At 43.7% G+C, this 18,069-nt stretch overlaps 1 protein-coding gene across 1 annotated transcript in view; it reads left to right on the top strand.

Annotated features, from left to right (window-relative positions):
• LOC138246247 (cytoplasmic phosphatidylinositol transfer protein 1-like) overlaps positions 1-18,069 on the top strand; it is a 225,102-nt gene that overhangs the window by 187,536 nt on the left and 19,497 nt on the right. The window contains exons 6-8 of the mRNA XM_069200662.1: positions 11,932-12,024; positions 13,044-13,199; positions 15,754-15,817. Of these exons, the coding sequence (XP_069056763.1) occupies positions 11,932-12,024; positions 13,044-13,199; positions 15,754-15,817 (313 nt within the window). The remainder of the gene's footprint in view (positions 1-11,931; positions 12,025-13,043; positions 13,200-15,753; positions 15,818-18,069) is intronic.

The following is an 18,069-nucleotide window of genomic DNA, read 5'->3' as shown; positions in this document are numbered from 1 at the left end:
AGAGGGGCACAGCCCCTCTGCTCTAAAAGAGAAACCGCCTCTGGAAAACAAATAATTTGTTATTGTATGCCAAGAAATTATACAAGTAGACTGACTGTACCACACTGTTTAAACCACTCAGACGTTTATTGGAGCAACTTGGGAAGCTTGTTGGCTTGTTGCAATCAAATGCAAGAATAATTTGTTAATGCAGGAAATCAGTGTTGAGTGTCCTTGAGGCCCAGAGAACTAACACAAACAAATCTTGTGACTATAACACGACCTATGGAGTGTTCTGTGTGTCAGTTGTGCCACTAATATGTCCTATTGTAGCAGGAAAGGTGGCTGAGGGAGTTGGGCTCAGCAACATTTCAGATGTTCTAGCGCCACCACCTGGAAAAACGTTTCTTTTCAGTGAGATATGGGAAAACCAGAACACCTTGTACGAAAAGTACTTAATAAAGCTCTTAAAAAATAGGGAGAGTTGGTTAATGTGATCTACATTTAAATACCCAGCTACCTGGTTGTCTTCCTGTTCACAAACTCCTCTAAAAGTTAGTAGTGCAAATATATATATATAAATAAAAAACCTAGTTACAGTTAGGACCTAGTTTCTATAGAAAAAGCATTATTTGTTTTCCTAAAAACTTTGGTGCCGTTTGATGAATCTTCACGAAATTTTATGAAAAAATATGCTAACCTCAGCTACTGTCTTGAAAGTTGAGTGATCCATCAAGCAGGGGCTGAGAAAAAAGGGGGGACCCAAAATGTGTTTTCCCCATTCATTTTTCCATAGGGATTTTGAACAGTGATAGAGCCTGAAACACTTGACAGAATTACACCACATTTGGAAGAAAGGTATCTCTTGGTCAAGAAAGAGCCCTTTTTGTTTTTGGTGTAAATCCATTCAGTGGTTTTGTAGTTATTAAGTGATGAACAAATTTGTACAAATAGGGACACGGGTCCATCACGGCTCCTGCGCGGAGCGTCGTGTCTCCACGCGACAGAAGCAGTACTGTGATTGGCTGACCACAACCTGTGGAGAAAGTTGGGGCAGCCATTTTATGAACCAGTGCACAGACCCGGGGGATGGAAATAGGTGCTCGCCATGCACTGCTAATTACCCCACAAATTGCAGCACTCATGACCTCTTTGATAACGTCATTGATAATATAACATTTTTGATGAAAAAAACTGTGCATGGTGGGGGTTCAAGTTGTAGTTACCTTAGGGCATGAGTTGTAGTTACTTGAGATAACGAACTATAACAGGTGAATTTCTATGGTTTGGTACATTTAAAATGTGAGTTAACTATAACGTCCCTGTAACCTTTAGAAAGAAACCAAAGTGAATATATTTTACATAAGTAAATATATATGAACACACACACACACATATAAAAAAACTTGGTCACTGGTAGGTAGTTATAGTTAGGACCATGCTTCCTTAGAAAAAGCATTTTTTGACTTGCCTATATCTTTGGTGCCATCTGACAAACTTTACAAAATTACACAAAAAAAGAGTACCAGTGATTCGTGTTACGCATAGAAAATGTCGGGGTGATCTGTCAAGCGGGGGCCGAGAAGAAAGCGGGGAGGTCAAAAAAGGTGCGTTTCCCTTGTTAATTCTCATAGGAGTTTGAATACGACTACTGCCCGAACTGCACCAAATTTGGCAGAAAGTTAGCCTTTGGCCTGCAGATTACGCTTTTTGTTATTTGGTGTAAATCCGTTCAGTAGTTTAAGAGAAATTAAAGGAAAAACAAATTTGTATATCTAGGGCCACGGTTCCCTCCCAACAACTTTACGAATAATAAGGAAGTAGTGCAGAGATCTACAGAGCTATTATTGGCTGCCAAAACTTCACCCAGGAAGTGTTGGCAGTCATCTTGGGACTGGGCTGCAGCTGAGTCCTCCCCCACCCCCCAAAAAAAAGAAAAGGGGCCAGGGTGGGGACACCCTGACCCCTTAGCTCTGGTATTGAGGTCCCAGAGGACCACCGCCAGGCCAAAAAAACACGTATTAAAATTTCTGCTGCAAATTCACGGCAAAAATGTAAGAAAAAACAAGCGCGGTCTCCTGTGCTTATTTTACTAAAGCCCCCAGGTGGGCCAGGTGCCGAGGACATATAAAAAATAAAGGAGGGGGTGATTGGGCACCTCCGGGCTTATTTATGCCCTGGGGACCGCCACCTCCCAAGGGCTTATTTTCAATAGCATGCGGGGGGTGCTACCCCCCTGCACTCCAGGGACCACCACCTCCCAGGGCAAAATTGCCTAATTACAATATGGGATCCTGCAGACCCCCCCGAGCCCAAGGGACCGCTACCTCCCTGGGGCTAAATACAAACATTGGAGGGGGACTGCACAGCCCCCTTGAGGAGCCAATAATGGCCCTGGGACTGCCAGCCCCAGGGCCAGCTCCTGCTATGGCCCGGGGTGCCCACCCCCTGGACATAGCTGTTTGCTCTGACTTGGCGGGAGCTTTGACAGCTCCCACTAAGTCAGAGCAAGCACTTTGATCCCAGCAAGCGAGAGCTGTCAAACAGCTCACACTTGCGGGGAGCTGAGGTTTCCTCTGTTTCCCTGACTGCAGACATGTGGGCAGAGAAACAGAGGAAATGATTGCTCTCACAGACAGGGAGCTGCACGTTTAGCAGCTCCCTGTCTGTGACAGCAATGCTGGTTCCTGCAGGAGGTGGGGAGCCAGCTGGGACTGCAGGGCAATTCAGGCTCCCCTTGCAGTTCTCAATGGTGGTGATTGGGTGCCTCAGAGGGCACCCAGGTGACACGGCCGGGTTCTGGGGGATGGAGTCCCTGGGGCTGAGATCAGGCTGAAGGTGGCGACAATCCTAATACGCCCCCCTCTTCTCTGCCTGCGGTTTCATGGCGGTATCACCCCCATGAAATTGTTGGCAGAGAACGGGTGCAGGGGGCCCCCCTGGCCAGCACCATTGCAATGTTATCTGTCTGCAGACAGTGAACACTGCGAGGGTGCTGGTGTACCTTGCGCTCTACAGCATTGCTGCCTGCTCGATTACGAGCTAGAAGCAATGCTGTAGGCTGTTTGCCGCTAGGCCAGTGGGTGGAACCTCAGGTTTCTGCCTGCTGACCTAGCGGGAAACTCTTAATGGGGCCAGCATGGAGGTAGCCTGTATGGCAGCATCCTCCCCATCGGAAGTTTGGCGGACGGTCTAAACCATCCGCCGAACTCATAATGAGCCCCTTAGTGTTTTTTTGCAACTTAAAAAAAAAACTTTCTGAGGGACTGCTGTGCTCCGTGCAGCCCCCCCAACAACACTTTTATAAATCATTGGTTGTCCCCCTGCCCTCCACAACAAAGACAATATTTAAAAACAAAGCCCAGGCAAGGCATTATGGGGTGCTTCCAGGAGGGAGCAGTGATATTTAATGATTAGTCACACTGCCTCAATACTAAAGTGGAGAGCTAGCAATACATTAAAAAAAAATATTCTTGGTGCCTTAGTACCACCTGAGGCAGCCTTTTTGAATGGAAATGGCCACACAGGGATCCCAGACCCACTGTGACATTTTTGTTTTGTCAGTGCCCCAGTTCCACTTTCTGGTCTTGTGCAGAGGCTCAAGGCCCCTGCAGCCTCATGGGTTCCTAGCTAACACCCCTCCTGTTTTCTGGTGGAAGCTGGCAACGATGAATGCGCTCCTGCCTGGCAGGGGCTTAATGTCTGCTCCTGTGGGAGTATACTGCATCAAGTTTATTTTCTGCTCCTTCCAGAGTCAGGAACCAGGGCAGGGATGAGGATCCACAGGGCCAATACGTAGGTCGGTCAGGGAGGAGGGCCCACAAAAGCTCTCCTGTCCCCAAAAAATTACATAAAACTAATTGTTGTCAGGTCCGGGGGGAGGGTGTCCCTGGAACTAATACGTGGCTTGGGTGGAGGAAGGCATGAAAAACCACCCTCCCCACATATTTAAAAAGTTTTTTTTTTTTTTTAAGAATAGAGAATGCACATTTCCCCAGGCCCACTACATGGAGATTATAATTTAAAAATGCAGCCCACACTTTATTCCCCTGAATGGTACTGCAAAAAATGGTTTCCTTTTGGCCCTGGTCGGGGTAATTCTGAGATACCCTGCCTCACAAGGTCTAGTGGGTGAGGAAATCCCTACTGTACCTACTATGTTATTTTTATTTTTTTCAAGCCAAGGGGACTCGGGGCTCAATCATGAGTGTGGCGGTCTCTAGACTGACACACACACAGTGGCGGTCTGACTGCCACCAATGCAGTGGTCCGACCGCCACATTACAACCCTGGAGGTTGGGCCACCAGGGAACCGCCAGCTCCACCAGGATCTCAGATCCCGGCGGTCTGGATGTAGGTGTCGGTCCTAATCTGACATGGCAGCGCAACAAACAGCGCTGCCCTGGGGATTACGACCCCCTTTCCTGCCAGTGGTTTCATGGCAGTGGCACTGCCATGAAAAGACTGGCAGAGAACAGATTCAAGGGGCCAGCACCGTCGCAATGTTCACTGTCTGCTGACACTGAACATTGGGAGGGTGCTGGTGCACTCTGCAGGTGACAGCGTTTCCGCCATCTTGATTACGAGCCAGAGACAATGTTGTGGCCTCTTTCCAGCTAGGCCAGTGAGCGGAAACTCAGGTTTCCACCCGCCGACCTAGCAGGAAACTCTTAACACCGCCAGGGAGTTTGGTGGAGGGGAAAGCCTGTCTGCTAAACTCATAATAGGGCCCTCAGTCTCCAAGTCCTAAGATGTCTGCTAATCATCTTTGTCAATGTGCTAATTAGATTTAATTTATAGATTTTGCTGTCCTTACAGCAGCCTGATAGATCTATACATTTGGAACCTTAATCTCTGAATATGTTTTCACCAAATCACAAAACACATACTTTCTAGGTAAAGACCTAGCCTTCTGCCAAATGTGTTCTAATTTCATCTGCCTTTTTTCATGTAGCTGTGTTTAAGGATAACTCTGAAACTTTCCAGGAAGGATAAACCATTTTCTTTTTTAAGATTTATCAAATGGAACCAAAATAAGTCCTAAGTAGAATGAAAATATATACTTTTTTTTTTTTTCAATGAAAAAACTAAAGGTTAAAGTAATATTATAGGGCCAAATTATGAGCTCGGCGGTCCGGGGACTGCCAAACCTGCGGTGGCGGTCAGACGTCAGACTGCTGCACTCCTACTGGTCCGACCTCCAGACCGAACTATAGCTTGTGCCCACCATGCACGGCTTATGACCTCACATATTGCATCACTTGCATCACTATTACATCATGTTCTATGACATCATGTTTGACAGCTCCCGCTTGCAGAAAGCAGAGTTATGTTTGCTTTTGCTGTCAGCTCCCACCAAGCTAAAGCAAACAGCTACCTCCCAAGGGCGGGCACCTTCGGAGGTAGAGGGAGCTGGCCCTGGGGAGTGACGGTCCTCAGGGCCATCTATGGCTCTACGAGGGGGCCGTGCGGCCTCCCTCCATAGTTTTATTTATTTCCTGGGAGGTAGTGGTCCCTGGGGGTGGGGGTCCACAGTGGACTCTTTTCATTATTTCATTGAGCCCCAGGGCGGTGGTAGTTCCCGGGGCGCACAGGGAGTGCATGACCCACCCATAAATGGTTTAAATTACCCGGTGGAGGTAGTGGTCCCCAGGGGGCTGTGCGAGCTCCCCACATTCTTTAAAGATCCTTTTCCCGGGGACGTTGCGTTCCCCACGGCATGGGTGGGCCCAGCGGGCCTGCCTGCATACTTATTTGTCAATGCCCCAGGGATATGGCAGTCCCTGGGCTGCAGGGGGTTTGTGCAGGTCCCCACAAATTGATATAATACTGTTTCCCTTCTCAATGCCCCCAGGAGCTGGGGCAAACTAAAAAACAAATAGCACGGGAGACCAAGTTTTTTTTTGTTTGTTTGTTTTTTTATTTTTTAAATCTCTGAAAAATCTGTTGATTCACCTGGAGATTTTTCTGAGATTTGTTTTTAAAAACATGCTTTTTTCCCATGGCGAGGTCCGTGGAGAACCCCGGCACCAAGGCTAGGGGCTCAGGGTGTCCCTACCCTGGCCCCTTTTCTTTTTATTTATCTGTTTTTTTTGTGGGACTCTGCTTCACTTCCTTGTTGAAATGTTGACAGCCAATCGGATATCAGCAAAGAGACAGAAGGATCCGTGGAGGATCTGTGTCCCTAGATTTCTAGATTTCTTTTTCCTTTAATATCTAAAACTATTGAACGGATTTACACCAAATCATAAAAAACACACTTTCTGGACCAAGAGCTGGCTTTCTGCCACATTTGGGGTCATATTTATACTTTGTTTGCGCCACATTTGCATCATTTGTTTTTTTACGCAGATGTGGCACAAACTTAACTTCATATTTATATATTGACACTAGACATGTCTAGCGTAAACATATTGGAGTTTGTGCCATTTCTTGGATGCGTGAACCCAACTTGTGTCAATGAGATGCAAGGTAGGTGTTCCCATCCAAAAAATTACGCAATCCCCATAGTGCCATATTTACCCCCGTGCTAAAATGATGCACGGGTGGAAGGCGGACCCAAATAATGTCGTTATTTAATGCCTGGGTCAGACTAGGCGTTAGGGGACCTGTGGAGCCATTTCCATGGCTAAACGCCGACCCAAATCCCCAGGAACACCCCCACCCACACCAGAGGGACACCAGAGGATGGGGGACCCCATCCCAGGTAAGTAGACTAAGTATAGGTAAGTAGCTGTAAAGAATTTCTAAGTGCCATTGGGGGCCCTTAAATGCCCCCCCCTGCATGGCACTGGGTGCAATAGCCATGACCATGACCAGGGAACACTGGTCCCCTGTGCTGGCCAGTGGGGTGGTGGGCATGATTCCTGTCTTTTATAATACAGGAGTCCTGTGTTATGGATAGTTGTGCATCAGGAAATGTTACTAGGCTGTTAGCAGCATTTTTCTTTTGCTTCTAACCAGCCTAGCATCATTTTTTTTATGCTCAACCTCCATCTCCTCTACTGCCACCCCCACCCAGCTAGCACCTTTTTTTGTTTACACTGGTCCAAACGTAGCGCCGTCTTGCGGCATTCCATACATTTGGTTCCCGGCTGGCACTTCAGAATGACCCAAGACAGCGGTAAACTTTTTGACGCAAAACTGCATTAGCCCAGTTTTGCACCAATGAGTATAAGTATGCCCATTGGTGTAATTCCGTCCAGTGGTTTGGGCTGTAGACATGTTGAAAATTCCTATGGGGAAAATACGTTTTGGGACCGCCCCTTTTTCTCAGCCCCCTGTTTAGATGGATTACCCTGAAACTTTCCAGACAGCAGCTGATGTGAGCATGAACGTTTTTTAGAAAATTTCCTGAAGATTTGTCAAACAGCACCAAAGTTATTAGCAAAACAAAAAATGCTCTTTCTATAGAAACTAGGTCCTAACTATAACTACCTAATGGCAGTCGCCACAAGCTAGTCATAGTTACAATATATATATATATATATTACCTAGTGGTACTCACCACTAGGAAGTTATAGTTAGGACCACGTTTCCATAGAAGAAGCGTTTTTTGACTTGCCTGTATCTTTTGCGCAGTTTGATGAATCTTCACGAAAGTTTCCCAAAAAGTGCCCCAATGATTATTGTTGCGCACAGAAAGTTTTGTGGTGATCCGTCAGTCGGGGGCAGAGATAAAGGGGGACCACAAAAGTTGTGTTTCCTGTGTTCATTCCCATTGGACCTTTAGACATGACTACAGCCCGAACTGCTGGACAGAATTACACCAAATTTGACAGAAAGCTGGCTTGCTTTTGGTATGTAGGATGTGCTTTCGCTTGTTTGGAGATATTAAAGGAAAAGTAAATTTAGATATCTCTGGCCGCAATACATTTGATTATTTTGTGAAAATGTGCTAATTTTCACGAATGTGTGTGCGAAAAGAAGTGCTGTAACTGGCTGACCGCAACCTGCCTAGAAAGTTGCGGCTGCCATTTTATTTCACATAACACGGTCCTCGGGGGGCGTGGTGGGGTGGAGTATCCTAATTGAAAGTGGCATAAGAGGTCAAGGTAAAGGTACCCTGACCCCAGGGGTGTGATATAGGTGTGTTTTGGGGGGAAAATATGGGTTTAACATTATGTTTCATTACCATGCATGATATTCATGAAAATTCGTACACAGGTAAGCCAGAATCAAATGTAGAGTCAGGTCCCAATGGCCAAAGTTCTAAATGCTTTTAAGTAGAGTTCAAGTTAGAAAAACCCAAAGTTTCTCCAGAAGGAGATAAAGCAATGCAAAGACAAACATAGGCAATGTTGATAATAGGACATCAAAGTAGGTACTCTTTGGCTCTCATTATAAGTTAGGAGCCAAATTTCAAACCCAGCGCAAACTAAAGTTTGCAGATGGATCAGCATTATGAGCCGTGTTATAATTATCACACCTATGCAATTTTTCCACAATAGATTCTGGCTGGTTGAATATGCTGACATTTATTGGGGAAAAAGAACACAAAAAAGACAAAACATGCAGAATCTTGTGTGCTAAACACCAATTCTGCATGTTGTGCCCAGTGATGGACTGGGAACTCAAAGCTACCCTAGAAAATGTTGTCAGACCAGCCCCCCTAGGCTGCATAGTGAGCAAACCTGACCACTACAAAGGGGGCATGGGGGCTTCTCCCCACCCCCAAGACAATGTAAGGAAAAATGGCAAAAATGGTACATTCTACAATACATTTTCATTATATATTTAATTGTACTAGTTTTTAAAAGCAGAGTAAATAATGACATTACAGTGAACCAGGACACAACCATCTTTATTGAGGCTCTTCCATCACCCTCTAACAGATCCTCTCATCCTTCCATAGCCCCTCTCTCACATGTATTTAATTTGTTTTATAGCACCTCTCTTACCCGCATAGTGTGTTGGAGCACTTTACATCACACCCACGTACAGTGACAATGAATCATACATGTGTAAATCAGAGTATAGAAAATATCACATAAGACAAAGGGGATTACAGGATGTAGGATTCACGTCATTCATACTGGTAGGCATTTTTTAAGAGTGCTTGGTCAAGGGAAGCAAAAACTCACGATTCCGAATGTAACACAGTAGTTAGGGTTGACTTTACTGATAACAATTTATTTCTATCCAAGCAAATCTTTTTAGCAAAATTAGTATAATCGAAGACTGGAAATAAAACACAACTTTCAAACCTGTACCATGCAATTTGCATGTAGCTCTTTGATGGTAGTTCATAGCTCACTGTAATGGATTATGATTGTAATTTATAAACTGCACATTAACAAAAGGCCCAATGACAAAAGCAGTATGCCGCTAAGCATTGCACATAAAATACTGTTCTGCGATCTGAAGGTATGTTAAGCCCCTGCGCTACCTCAGATGAATCAAAACTGCCAGGAGACAAAACTCTTCTCTCTCTCTCTAGCAAGTACATTAATCACCAGAGTTAACTTGGCATTTTTACTGTTGCCTGAAAACTGTTGGATATACAAGGAATTCTGAAGTGTTTTTAAAACTGCTACAAAACCGGCCCCCAGTGACAAAAGCACCCCTTCCCTTTCAGTTTCCCGGGGAAATACTGATGCTTGGGCCAGTTTGGCTATGGTTGTGCTTAATTTTGAAGTTAAAAACTCAGAATTGGAAGTATTTATATTGCATAGTAAATAGGCTACTTTATTCCACCCAACTTGTAATTATCAATTAATCAATCAGTGTTTATAAAGCGCAGCTACTCACCTGCAAGGTCTCAAGGTGCTGCGAGGGGGATGTGTAGCATCCACCGGTGAGATGGTTTTTAAAAAAGCCATGTCTTCAGTTCCTTCGTGAAGTTGAGGGGGGGGGGTGTCTGATGTGGAGTGGAAGGGCGTTGCAGGCGGTGGCTGCGAGGTAGCAAAAGGAGCTTCCTCCTGTTCTGGTTTTCCTGATGAGGGGTACTTTGGCGAGAGAGAGCTGGGCTGAGCCTAGGGCCCTGTGGGGTGCGTGGAAGTTGAGTCGCTTGTTCAGGTAGGCTGGTACGGTGTTGTGGAGGGCTTTGTGTGCATGGGTGAGGATCTTGAAGGTGATTCTTTTCTCTATAGGAAGCTAGTGTAGTGTGCAAAGGTGTTGCGAGATGTGGCAGTGTTGAGGCAGGTCGAGGACCAGCCTGGCAGCAGCGTTTTGGATGAGCTGTAGTTTGCGGGGGAGATTCTTGTTGATTCCGGTGTAGAATGCGTTGCCGTAGTCCAGTCTGCTGGTGATGAGGGCGTGTGTGATGGTCTTTCTGTGTTCGAGGGGGATCCATTTGAAAGTCTTGCGTAGGAGGGGTAGGGTGCGGAAGCAGGTGGAAGTGACCGAGTTGATTTGGTGGTTCATGTTGAGTTTGGAGTCCAGGATGATTCCGAGGTTGCGGGCTTAGTTTGTGGGGGTGGTTGGGTTTCCAAGGGTGGCTGGCCACCAGGAGTCATTCCACATGTCACATTGAGGGCCCATGATGAGTACTTCTGTCTTGTTCGCGTTGAGTTGAAGGCAGCTGTTTCTCATCCAGTTGGCGACTGCCTCCATGCCTTCCCGGAAGTTGTGCCAGCCTTAATGTAGGGCCTTAATGTCTTAAGATCCCTTATTTAATCTAGCAGACTTACTGGAAAATTTTACTTCCAGCTATATCCTTACCAGGAAAATCTGATCGACCAACTGACATGTGATGCAACGATAGTTCTCGAAAAATGGAGTGAGATCACTGGTAATAGATCCCTTTCTATCACCCCTAATCTCAGCAGAAACATAGCACCACAATTTCAGAAAAGCAAACTTTTTAAGAATGTGTTCTGCTGAAGTCTTAATACTTCTAAGTAGTGAACTAAGAATATTGAATGATTGCTACACCACACCCAGTTGGGCTCGACTTACCCTCATTCAGATCCATGGGCAGCTCCTCCATATGGGCGGAGGAGCGTTGTCGTCACCCCCCCCCCCCCCCACCCCACCTGCCAGCAGCAGAAGCTGCAAATCTTACAGAACAAAAGGATAATAAACTATTTTTATTATCCTTTACTTTTGAAAGGGGTAGGGCCACAGGGGTGATGTGCACATGAGGGAGAGTGCTGCAACTGTTCAGATCTACAGTGGAAGACTTCAATTACTTTTCAGTGCTCTGTACTGGCCATCCGTATGCATTATGTTGCTATATAAAACTATAAATAAATACATCAATAAAGCATAGTTTAAAAGACATTCCCATTTCAGAAAGGCAAACGTATGTACCCATAGCAAACCTTCCAATTAAGAGAACAGAGATTATCCGGCACTTCAGATATCAATTGTTCAGCAGTGGTAAAGCCATGCAGCCTCAATGTTGAGGATGCGAAAAGCATGGCCACCACCCAACTGATCATGGATGACTCCTTTTATGGTAATCTAGCTAAAGGACAGTCTCTAAAATAGATAGAACAGATAGATTCCTTTGCACCCAGTGTGAAGGGATGGAGTAGACATGAATGCCTTAGCCAGATTTCTTCATTGGAAAGACCTAGGGACACACCACAATTGGTGCTAATGGTCCATTAGCGACTTCTTCACCTTCTTGCAGAACCACTGTTGACTTCAAGTCCAAAAACTGCAACCACCCCGAACAAGTAACGTATGATCTTTGTCATATGCTGAGTGTGGGATGGGACATGGATCCTGGGTAGTGTCCTGGTAAAGGACTTCCAATTATAATCCCAAGCGGTAATAATCTAGTGACTCAGCTAAACTCTAGCTGTCCTACAAAATGCATCTATCTCATTACTGCTGCTTCTACACAGCTTGTGAACACTTCATTGTCTACTCTGGTCACCATCTTCTCTGCAATCATTGATCTGCGGCTACTGCCTCTTTCCCTCTGAGTGCCTGATAGTTCAGCATATTTACTTCTCTTGCTTCCCATACTTGAATGCATAATCAGTTTGTTCCTGCTGGCAGGTCTTTGGAGGAAAACCTACCCCTTCAGATGACGTCTGCCAATTGGATATTGCATTCGATGAACTCCCGCAGGCGTACTACAAGAAAAGTGAGGTAAATTAAACCACTCTTTGACCTCTGTTCGTGTCTTTTAATTGCTGTACTTCATGTGCTGATATCTTTATATAAAAGATTTTCCTTTCATGACCCTTTGTGGAAAACCCTAAGGTACCAGAACAGAGTTTGCTGGTAGATAAGGGGTGCTTGGCCCGAACTGTTTGTGGTTTTCCCTGCCTATATTTGGCACAGAAGACCCAATTGTATCTATGTCCCTGCAATACTTTCCCTCTTCTATCCCCATTCACTGTATAGACCCACTGTTTCAGAGGACTGGCAGCAAACAAAGATGGGCTAGTCTTAGAGACAAGAATGAGTGAATCGGCGTGGAGTCTCATGGATGTCAACACAGCATCACTTGGTTCGCACTGTACTTGTAGACAATATCATGCTTGCATAAAGTTCTGTATGAAACAAAGCAGCAACACATACCACCGCAACAGATGAGTAACTTGCTAAAAGTAGACCAAACGTGTGCACTCTTGGGAAAAATTATACCTCTTACTTGATATGGATTTGCTTCTGCTGTTGATTTGAGAACTTTGGCATTTGGTATTTTTGTGTCAAAAGACAAACTTTTTCTCCTTCTGATAGGATGTAGCCTATTGGTGCAAAAACCTCTCAGAATATCGTGAGTAGGCGAGGTGCTGCATCCTCATAGTGAGACCAAACCAACACCAATTAATAGGAATAATATATAGAGCATATATCATTAAAAGGTCAGAAATGTGTAAAGATTAATGAGCTACACAATTTAAAAAGAAATTAGAGAATTGTCGTCGCAGGTGTACTTGCTTAGTAAAAAGATTCTACATGCATGAACGTATGGATGTATAGGAGGCATACGAAATGCATCAATATATCATGTATTGATTTACCCTCTAGCTAGGCATCCTCTTATGCATTTAAAAATGATCCATAATCTGTATTTTGTAAAAAGGAATTTAACAAAACACATTTGTTTTAAACTGATATTTGGCCAGGCTAAAATTTATGATCGATGATCTGCTCCACAGGACCTCACACTATTTCATTCGAAGAAGACAGGGCGGGGACCGCTGGTGGAAGGATGGAGGAAGACATTTCAGCCCATCATGTGTTCCTACAAGTTGGTGACGGTAAAATTTGAAGTGTATGGTTTTCAGACGAGAGTGGAGAGCTTCACCCACAAAGTAAGCATTGTTGTTGTCACAAAGTCATTTAATTGACCTCTTTGTTGCATTAGTCTGTTCTCGTAGAGTACAGGGCCCCATTCTCTTTCAAACAAGATTGACGGCACTTCTTTATCTTTGAACCTCGAACATTAGTGGGCCCTTTCACTGCAGCCTCGGCTTTCATAAGGGGTGAGCAGCCGGGTCTCTTACACCAGGACCTCGATTTTTGGGGACCCCGTGCTGTGATTAAACATGTATTAAAATAATAAAAAAGCAGGCCTAGTATGAACTTCTATAATGCGGTCATGACGCTAGGCGTTGCTTTGTACATTCCATGCTTTGCCTTTTATCTACTTTTGACAAACTGTGTGCCATTCCAAGCATTTTTTCATTTAATGATTTTATGCGTTTTTATAAATTAGCGAAGGTGTACCAACCCATGGCCAAACTATACTAATACTCAACAAAATCCATTCTCAAGAACTAGTCAACCAATTTCCAAAGATTTGTCAAAATTGGAACAAAACAACTGGGAATAAAAACACAAAGGTGTTTTTCTGCTTCTAATATTTATCTCAATAATCTAGCTAAAATATGGGTTAGATAATCTTGAGTCAGAGTTGCCAGTGGGATTCCAAACGGTACAACTTCTAAATGCTGGGGCTTTCAACATATAGTTACACGCAACAGGGTAATTGTATAATAAAACAGAAGAGAACTATATGAACTATATGAATAAATGTGATAAAACATGCCTCTACTTGTTACTTTAGGCTTATAACATATTGTCTTGCATGTACATTTTGATGTTGCCAGATTACGGACCTGATTATGAGTTTGCCGGTCCCACCAAGGGACCACAAAGCTGACAGGGATGACGCCACTGCCATAGCGGTAATGTTCCCCCTGAGCATATTACAATGTTCCCATCGGATTCACCGGCGGGAACATTGTAATACACATTCCTGCCGTGCTGACCGGCAGGACGAGTGTCAGGATATTGGTCTCTGCTCCTTTATGGTAGACAAGGCCAATATCCTAACACTCCAGCACCCTCAGAATGTGCACTGCCTGCAAAGGAGACTAGGACGCTCAGTCTTCTGAGAGAATTATTGCTTTATGTCCTCCTTGAAATTAAGGAAAGCTAAATTTGTAGTTCCTCTCCAAATATTTTAACAATAGAATTAGGATCTTCTTTCTCCAAGTCTCAACCATCCTCAGGACACAACTGCCCCTCTTGGGCAACGGCAGCAGGCATTGGTTATCCCCAATCTGGCTAGAAGCGTTCACCGCTGCCTCTCGCCATTCCCTGGTTTTTAAGGGATTGTCTGGTGGTGTGTCAGCCCCATAACCCTCCTCCTTTAGTTTATTGGTCCTGATTTCATTCATGGGTGTGTCACTAAGGTTCTGATGCCTCCTGAATGAAAAATAACTTTCTAAAAGGGTTTCTGGCCTCACCCGTTGTGTATTCTCACCCCACCTCTCTCTTTCTATTGGCCAGAACTGGCGATATGGTTGTCAGCATTGTCGTTTTACTCACCCCCTCCAATTGGGTGTTTCTTGATAGGAATATCTCCTTTCACAGGTCAGCTAGTTCTCTGTCCTTCCAAAGATGTTCGCCCCGCCGTTGGTACTGACCTTTAGCTTCAATGAGCCAAATACTTTCTCTTGCATGTCTCCATGGTGTTTGCCTATATGCCAATGTTCCATGCTGTTTTCATTGTGTGCTTTGTTGATATTTAATGTAAAGGAATGTAACAGGAAAATATCTCTTACTGGGCCCTCACCCTATACAATAAAAGACCATTCTGTTTGTTTTCTCATTTGCTGACTTCTCTTCCTTTGAATTTAGGCTCTGCTCAGGTTGCATTCATGATGCAGTCAATGACCTTACATTTGGAACTGCACTATTAAACAATAGAATGTAATGTTTTGATGATGGGTGGTAAAGGTTGCAAAAAAACTGATAAAAGTATTTGAATGCAATCCAGGATCATTTGAAGGCAATTGATGTAACAGTGAGTCTTAGCAAAGGTCGGGAAGGTATTTGACACATTACCTTAACCCTGAGGGTTCTTCATTGGCTCCCGTATCAAGAATACATCTGCTTTAAGGCTTGCAGTCTCATATCTAAGACCTTTTCTTTAAAGAAGTCAAGAAGCTTGGTTAATAAGTTGTCAGTATCTGTCACTGTAGACTCACTCAGGCCATAGCCAAGAGTCCATAATGTCACAAACAGGAAGGTAAACAATCCTTATTTAATTAACCTAAGGTCTTTAGCAAACTTCCTCCGGCTGTCAGACTGAGATCAAACCCTTATGTAAAGTAAGGGAGTGCAAAACGTTTGCCTTCAGACACATAATTCATCAGCCCATCTAAACCCACATGTCCCACAAGAGTGGCACGTGGCCCTAAATCTGTCGAGTACTTGCTCCTTCCTGTTGAAGTGCAGTGCAATAATATATTTTAACTGTATCTGTGTGAGGTGCTAAATAGACACACATGCTCAGAAACACACAAGGATAATCATTTTAGGCGAATGTTCATTTTTTCTTTTCTCTCTACCCTCCAGAATATTAAAGACATTTTACTGGTGGGACACAGACAAGCTGTGGCATGGATGGATGAGTGGTATGGTAAGTGGACATATTTCTAAGGATTTTTATAAAAACAGGTGTTGAAGAAAGCCTGATCTCATGCTTTTGTTAAGCCTGAAAGCATGTATTCAATAAAATAATAATCTGTGCATTAAAGGATCATTTGATACGGGGTCTCCCGTAACCATCGATGGAAGCAAGCTCTCAGAGTACAGGCAAAACCCAAATATGTACACTACTACATAATAGTTTCTGGCATCGACATCCCAAAGAATACGAGCAGGTGCCTAACTGAACTCATAGGAACGGATGAAATGGCCCTCAAGGGTTACAAAAATGTAAACAGATTCCGTCTGAGCGAGCCAATTAAGGTTGAGATCTTCAGTGTCAAAACACAGAACGTCTCAGTATCAGAGCTGACACATCCTGTGGGCAACATTCATATCGCTTACCTATAGTTCGGGTTAACAAAGTACCTTGGCCATGGCATAAGTGCACCTCCCTGTAGTCACACACTATTCAAAATAAGGGCATTATCTATGTTAGTCACAAAGTGACGCATATATATTTTTATTTTATTTTATGGCCATACTGGATTCTGGGTCGTCTTAAATTTTAGACTCTGTTGCAAATTGTAAAGAAATTATATTACAGAGCAGTAATCCTGTTTTGTATACTAGTCAAAGATGAATAATTTGACTAAGACTGAATAATGAGCTGGAATTAGTCAGACTCCTCTGGTTTGTCTTGCAAATTCATATCGTGGTATTCTACCCTGTGTATTCAATGAAATCATTACTCATATCTGGTGTAAATTGTGCTCCAACAGACCTTTGCTGTCATACGGTCTATCCTATATACTCAATATTTATCGTGCATGTTATTCTCTCCTATTACTTGCTGTATAAAATGAAACAGTGCAAAACCTTGCAGCAAATTACTTTTGTTGACAGGGGGTATCTATTTGCTCATTTAGAGCATCCCTTTCCCTGACGACCAGCATGACTCCGTGAAAATGAAGTTGGTTATGTGGAGCTTTTCCTAGTTTCTGAATTACAGAGTATACTATGCGAGTGTTTTTGTCACGCCTAATCTGCAGTGATATCCAGAAATAAATAGTAAAGTCTATTAGAAACAGTCGTAGCATCAGCTCATGCAAGTGTAAATTACAATTTAGCCAAGGAACATACACACTAGAATTAGAATATAAGCATAAATTATATGGATGAAGTAAATGTATTCATGGACAAAAGGACTAATAGGTGCAGAATGGGCCGCCGTTGTAGTTTTTAAATCTTTAACACCAATGTAAGTTTGACATACAACACACACGACTGTCCTATTGAGCAGCGGAAGGGAAATAAGGCACAAAGTAATGCATGCTAACAGCATGATCATACTGATGTGGGAAACACCATGAAATAAGCTGGCCATATTGGGAGCATTATCCAGCCGGTGACCATTTTACCATTTGTGTCTCATCACAACCTGCCTGGGTACTGCTGGCATCCATCTTTATTCCAGCCACACTTTTCACCTTTGAGTGCCTGTTCCTTTAAGTCAGCAAGGTCCTGTAAGCTGGGTATGATGGACACAAACAGTCACTTCAGAGTTAGAAGAAAAAGTGGCATTTCTAGCAAAACTGTGAGCAAAAGCATTAGCTTTGTCTACACCATCTTGGGTAGAGTGATGGGCAGTACATTTTACAATAGCTACATTTCGGAATATCTGGAGAGCATCAAGCACACTTCAACATTAAACCCATTTATGAGTAAGGTCCATACAGAATTGAAGAAACCCTTGCTGCATCCAGAGTAGCCCAAGGTCACAGGCAATGCCATACACATAGTTTGAAGTGGTGAAAAAGGTTTTGATTTTCTGGGCAGCTAGCATACAAACATGTGTAAGAGCAATCTGTTCTGCCACTTGAGCGAAGTGTACACGTCTTAAAAACAGACTCTGGTAAAATGGAAACAGCTTAACTAGCACCAATATCATTTCATGATTTCTGATGAAAGAACCGTTTACATAATATACAAGATCACAATAAAGCAAAGGAGTGTCATGATCAACATAGGGTTTGATAAAGTGGTCAGTGTTGAGAATACAGTCATGTGGTTCTTCATCAAGAAACATGAGGCTATTAAAGCTGGGATAAGTACAAACTGGGATCAGTGCAAACATGTCAGGGTGATGTCAAAAGCAGCAAGTGCAACAAACGTTCATAATCTGACAATCTCTGCATTGAAAGATGCTGAAATTTAGTCAATAATGGAGCAGCTGCAGCTTGA

This window comes from Pleurodeles waltl, chromosome 7 (assembly GCF_031143425.1).
Source record: "Pleurodeles waltl isolate 20211129_DDA chromosome 7, aPleWal1.hap1.20221129, whole genome shotgun sequence".
In the NCBI taxonomy this organism is placed as follows: Eukaryota; Metazoa; Chordata; class Amphibia; order Caudata; family Salamandridae; genus Pleurodeles; species Pleurodeles waltl.
The sequence above is the reverse complement of the archived record's forward strand: the minus strand, read 5'-3'. Positions and strand labels throughout refer to the sequence as shown.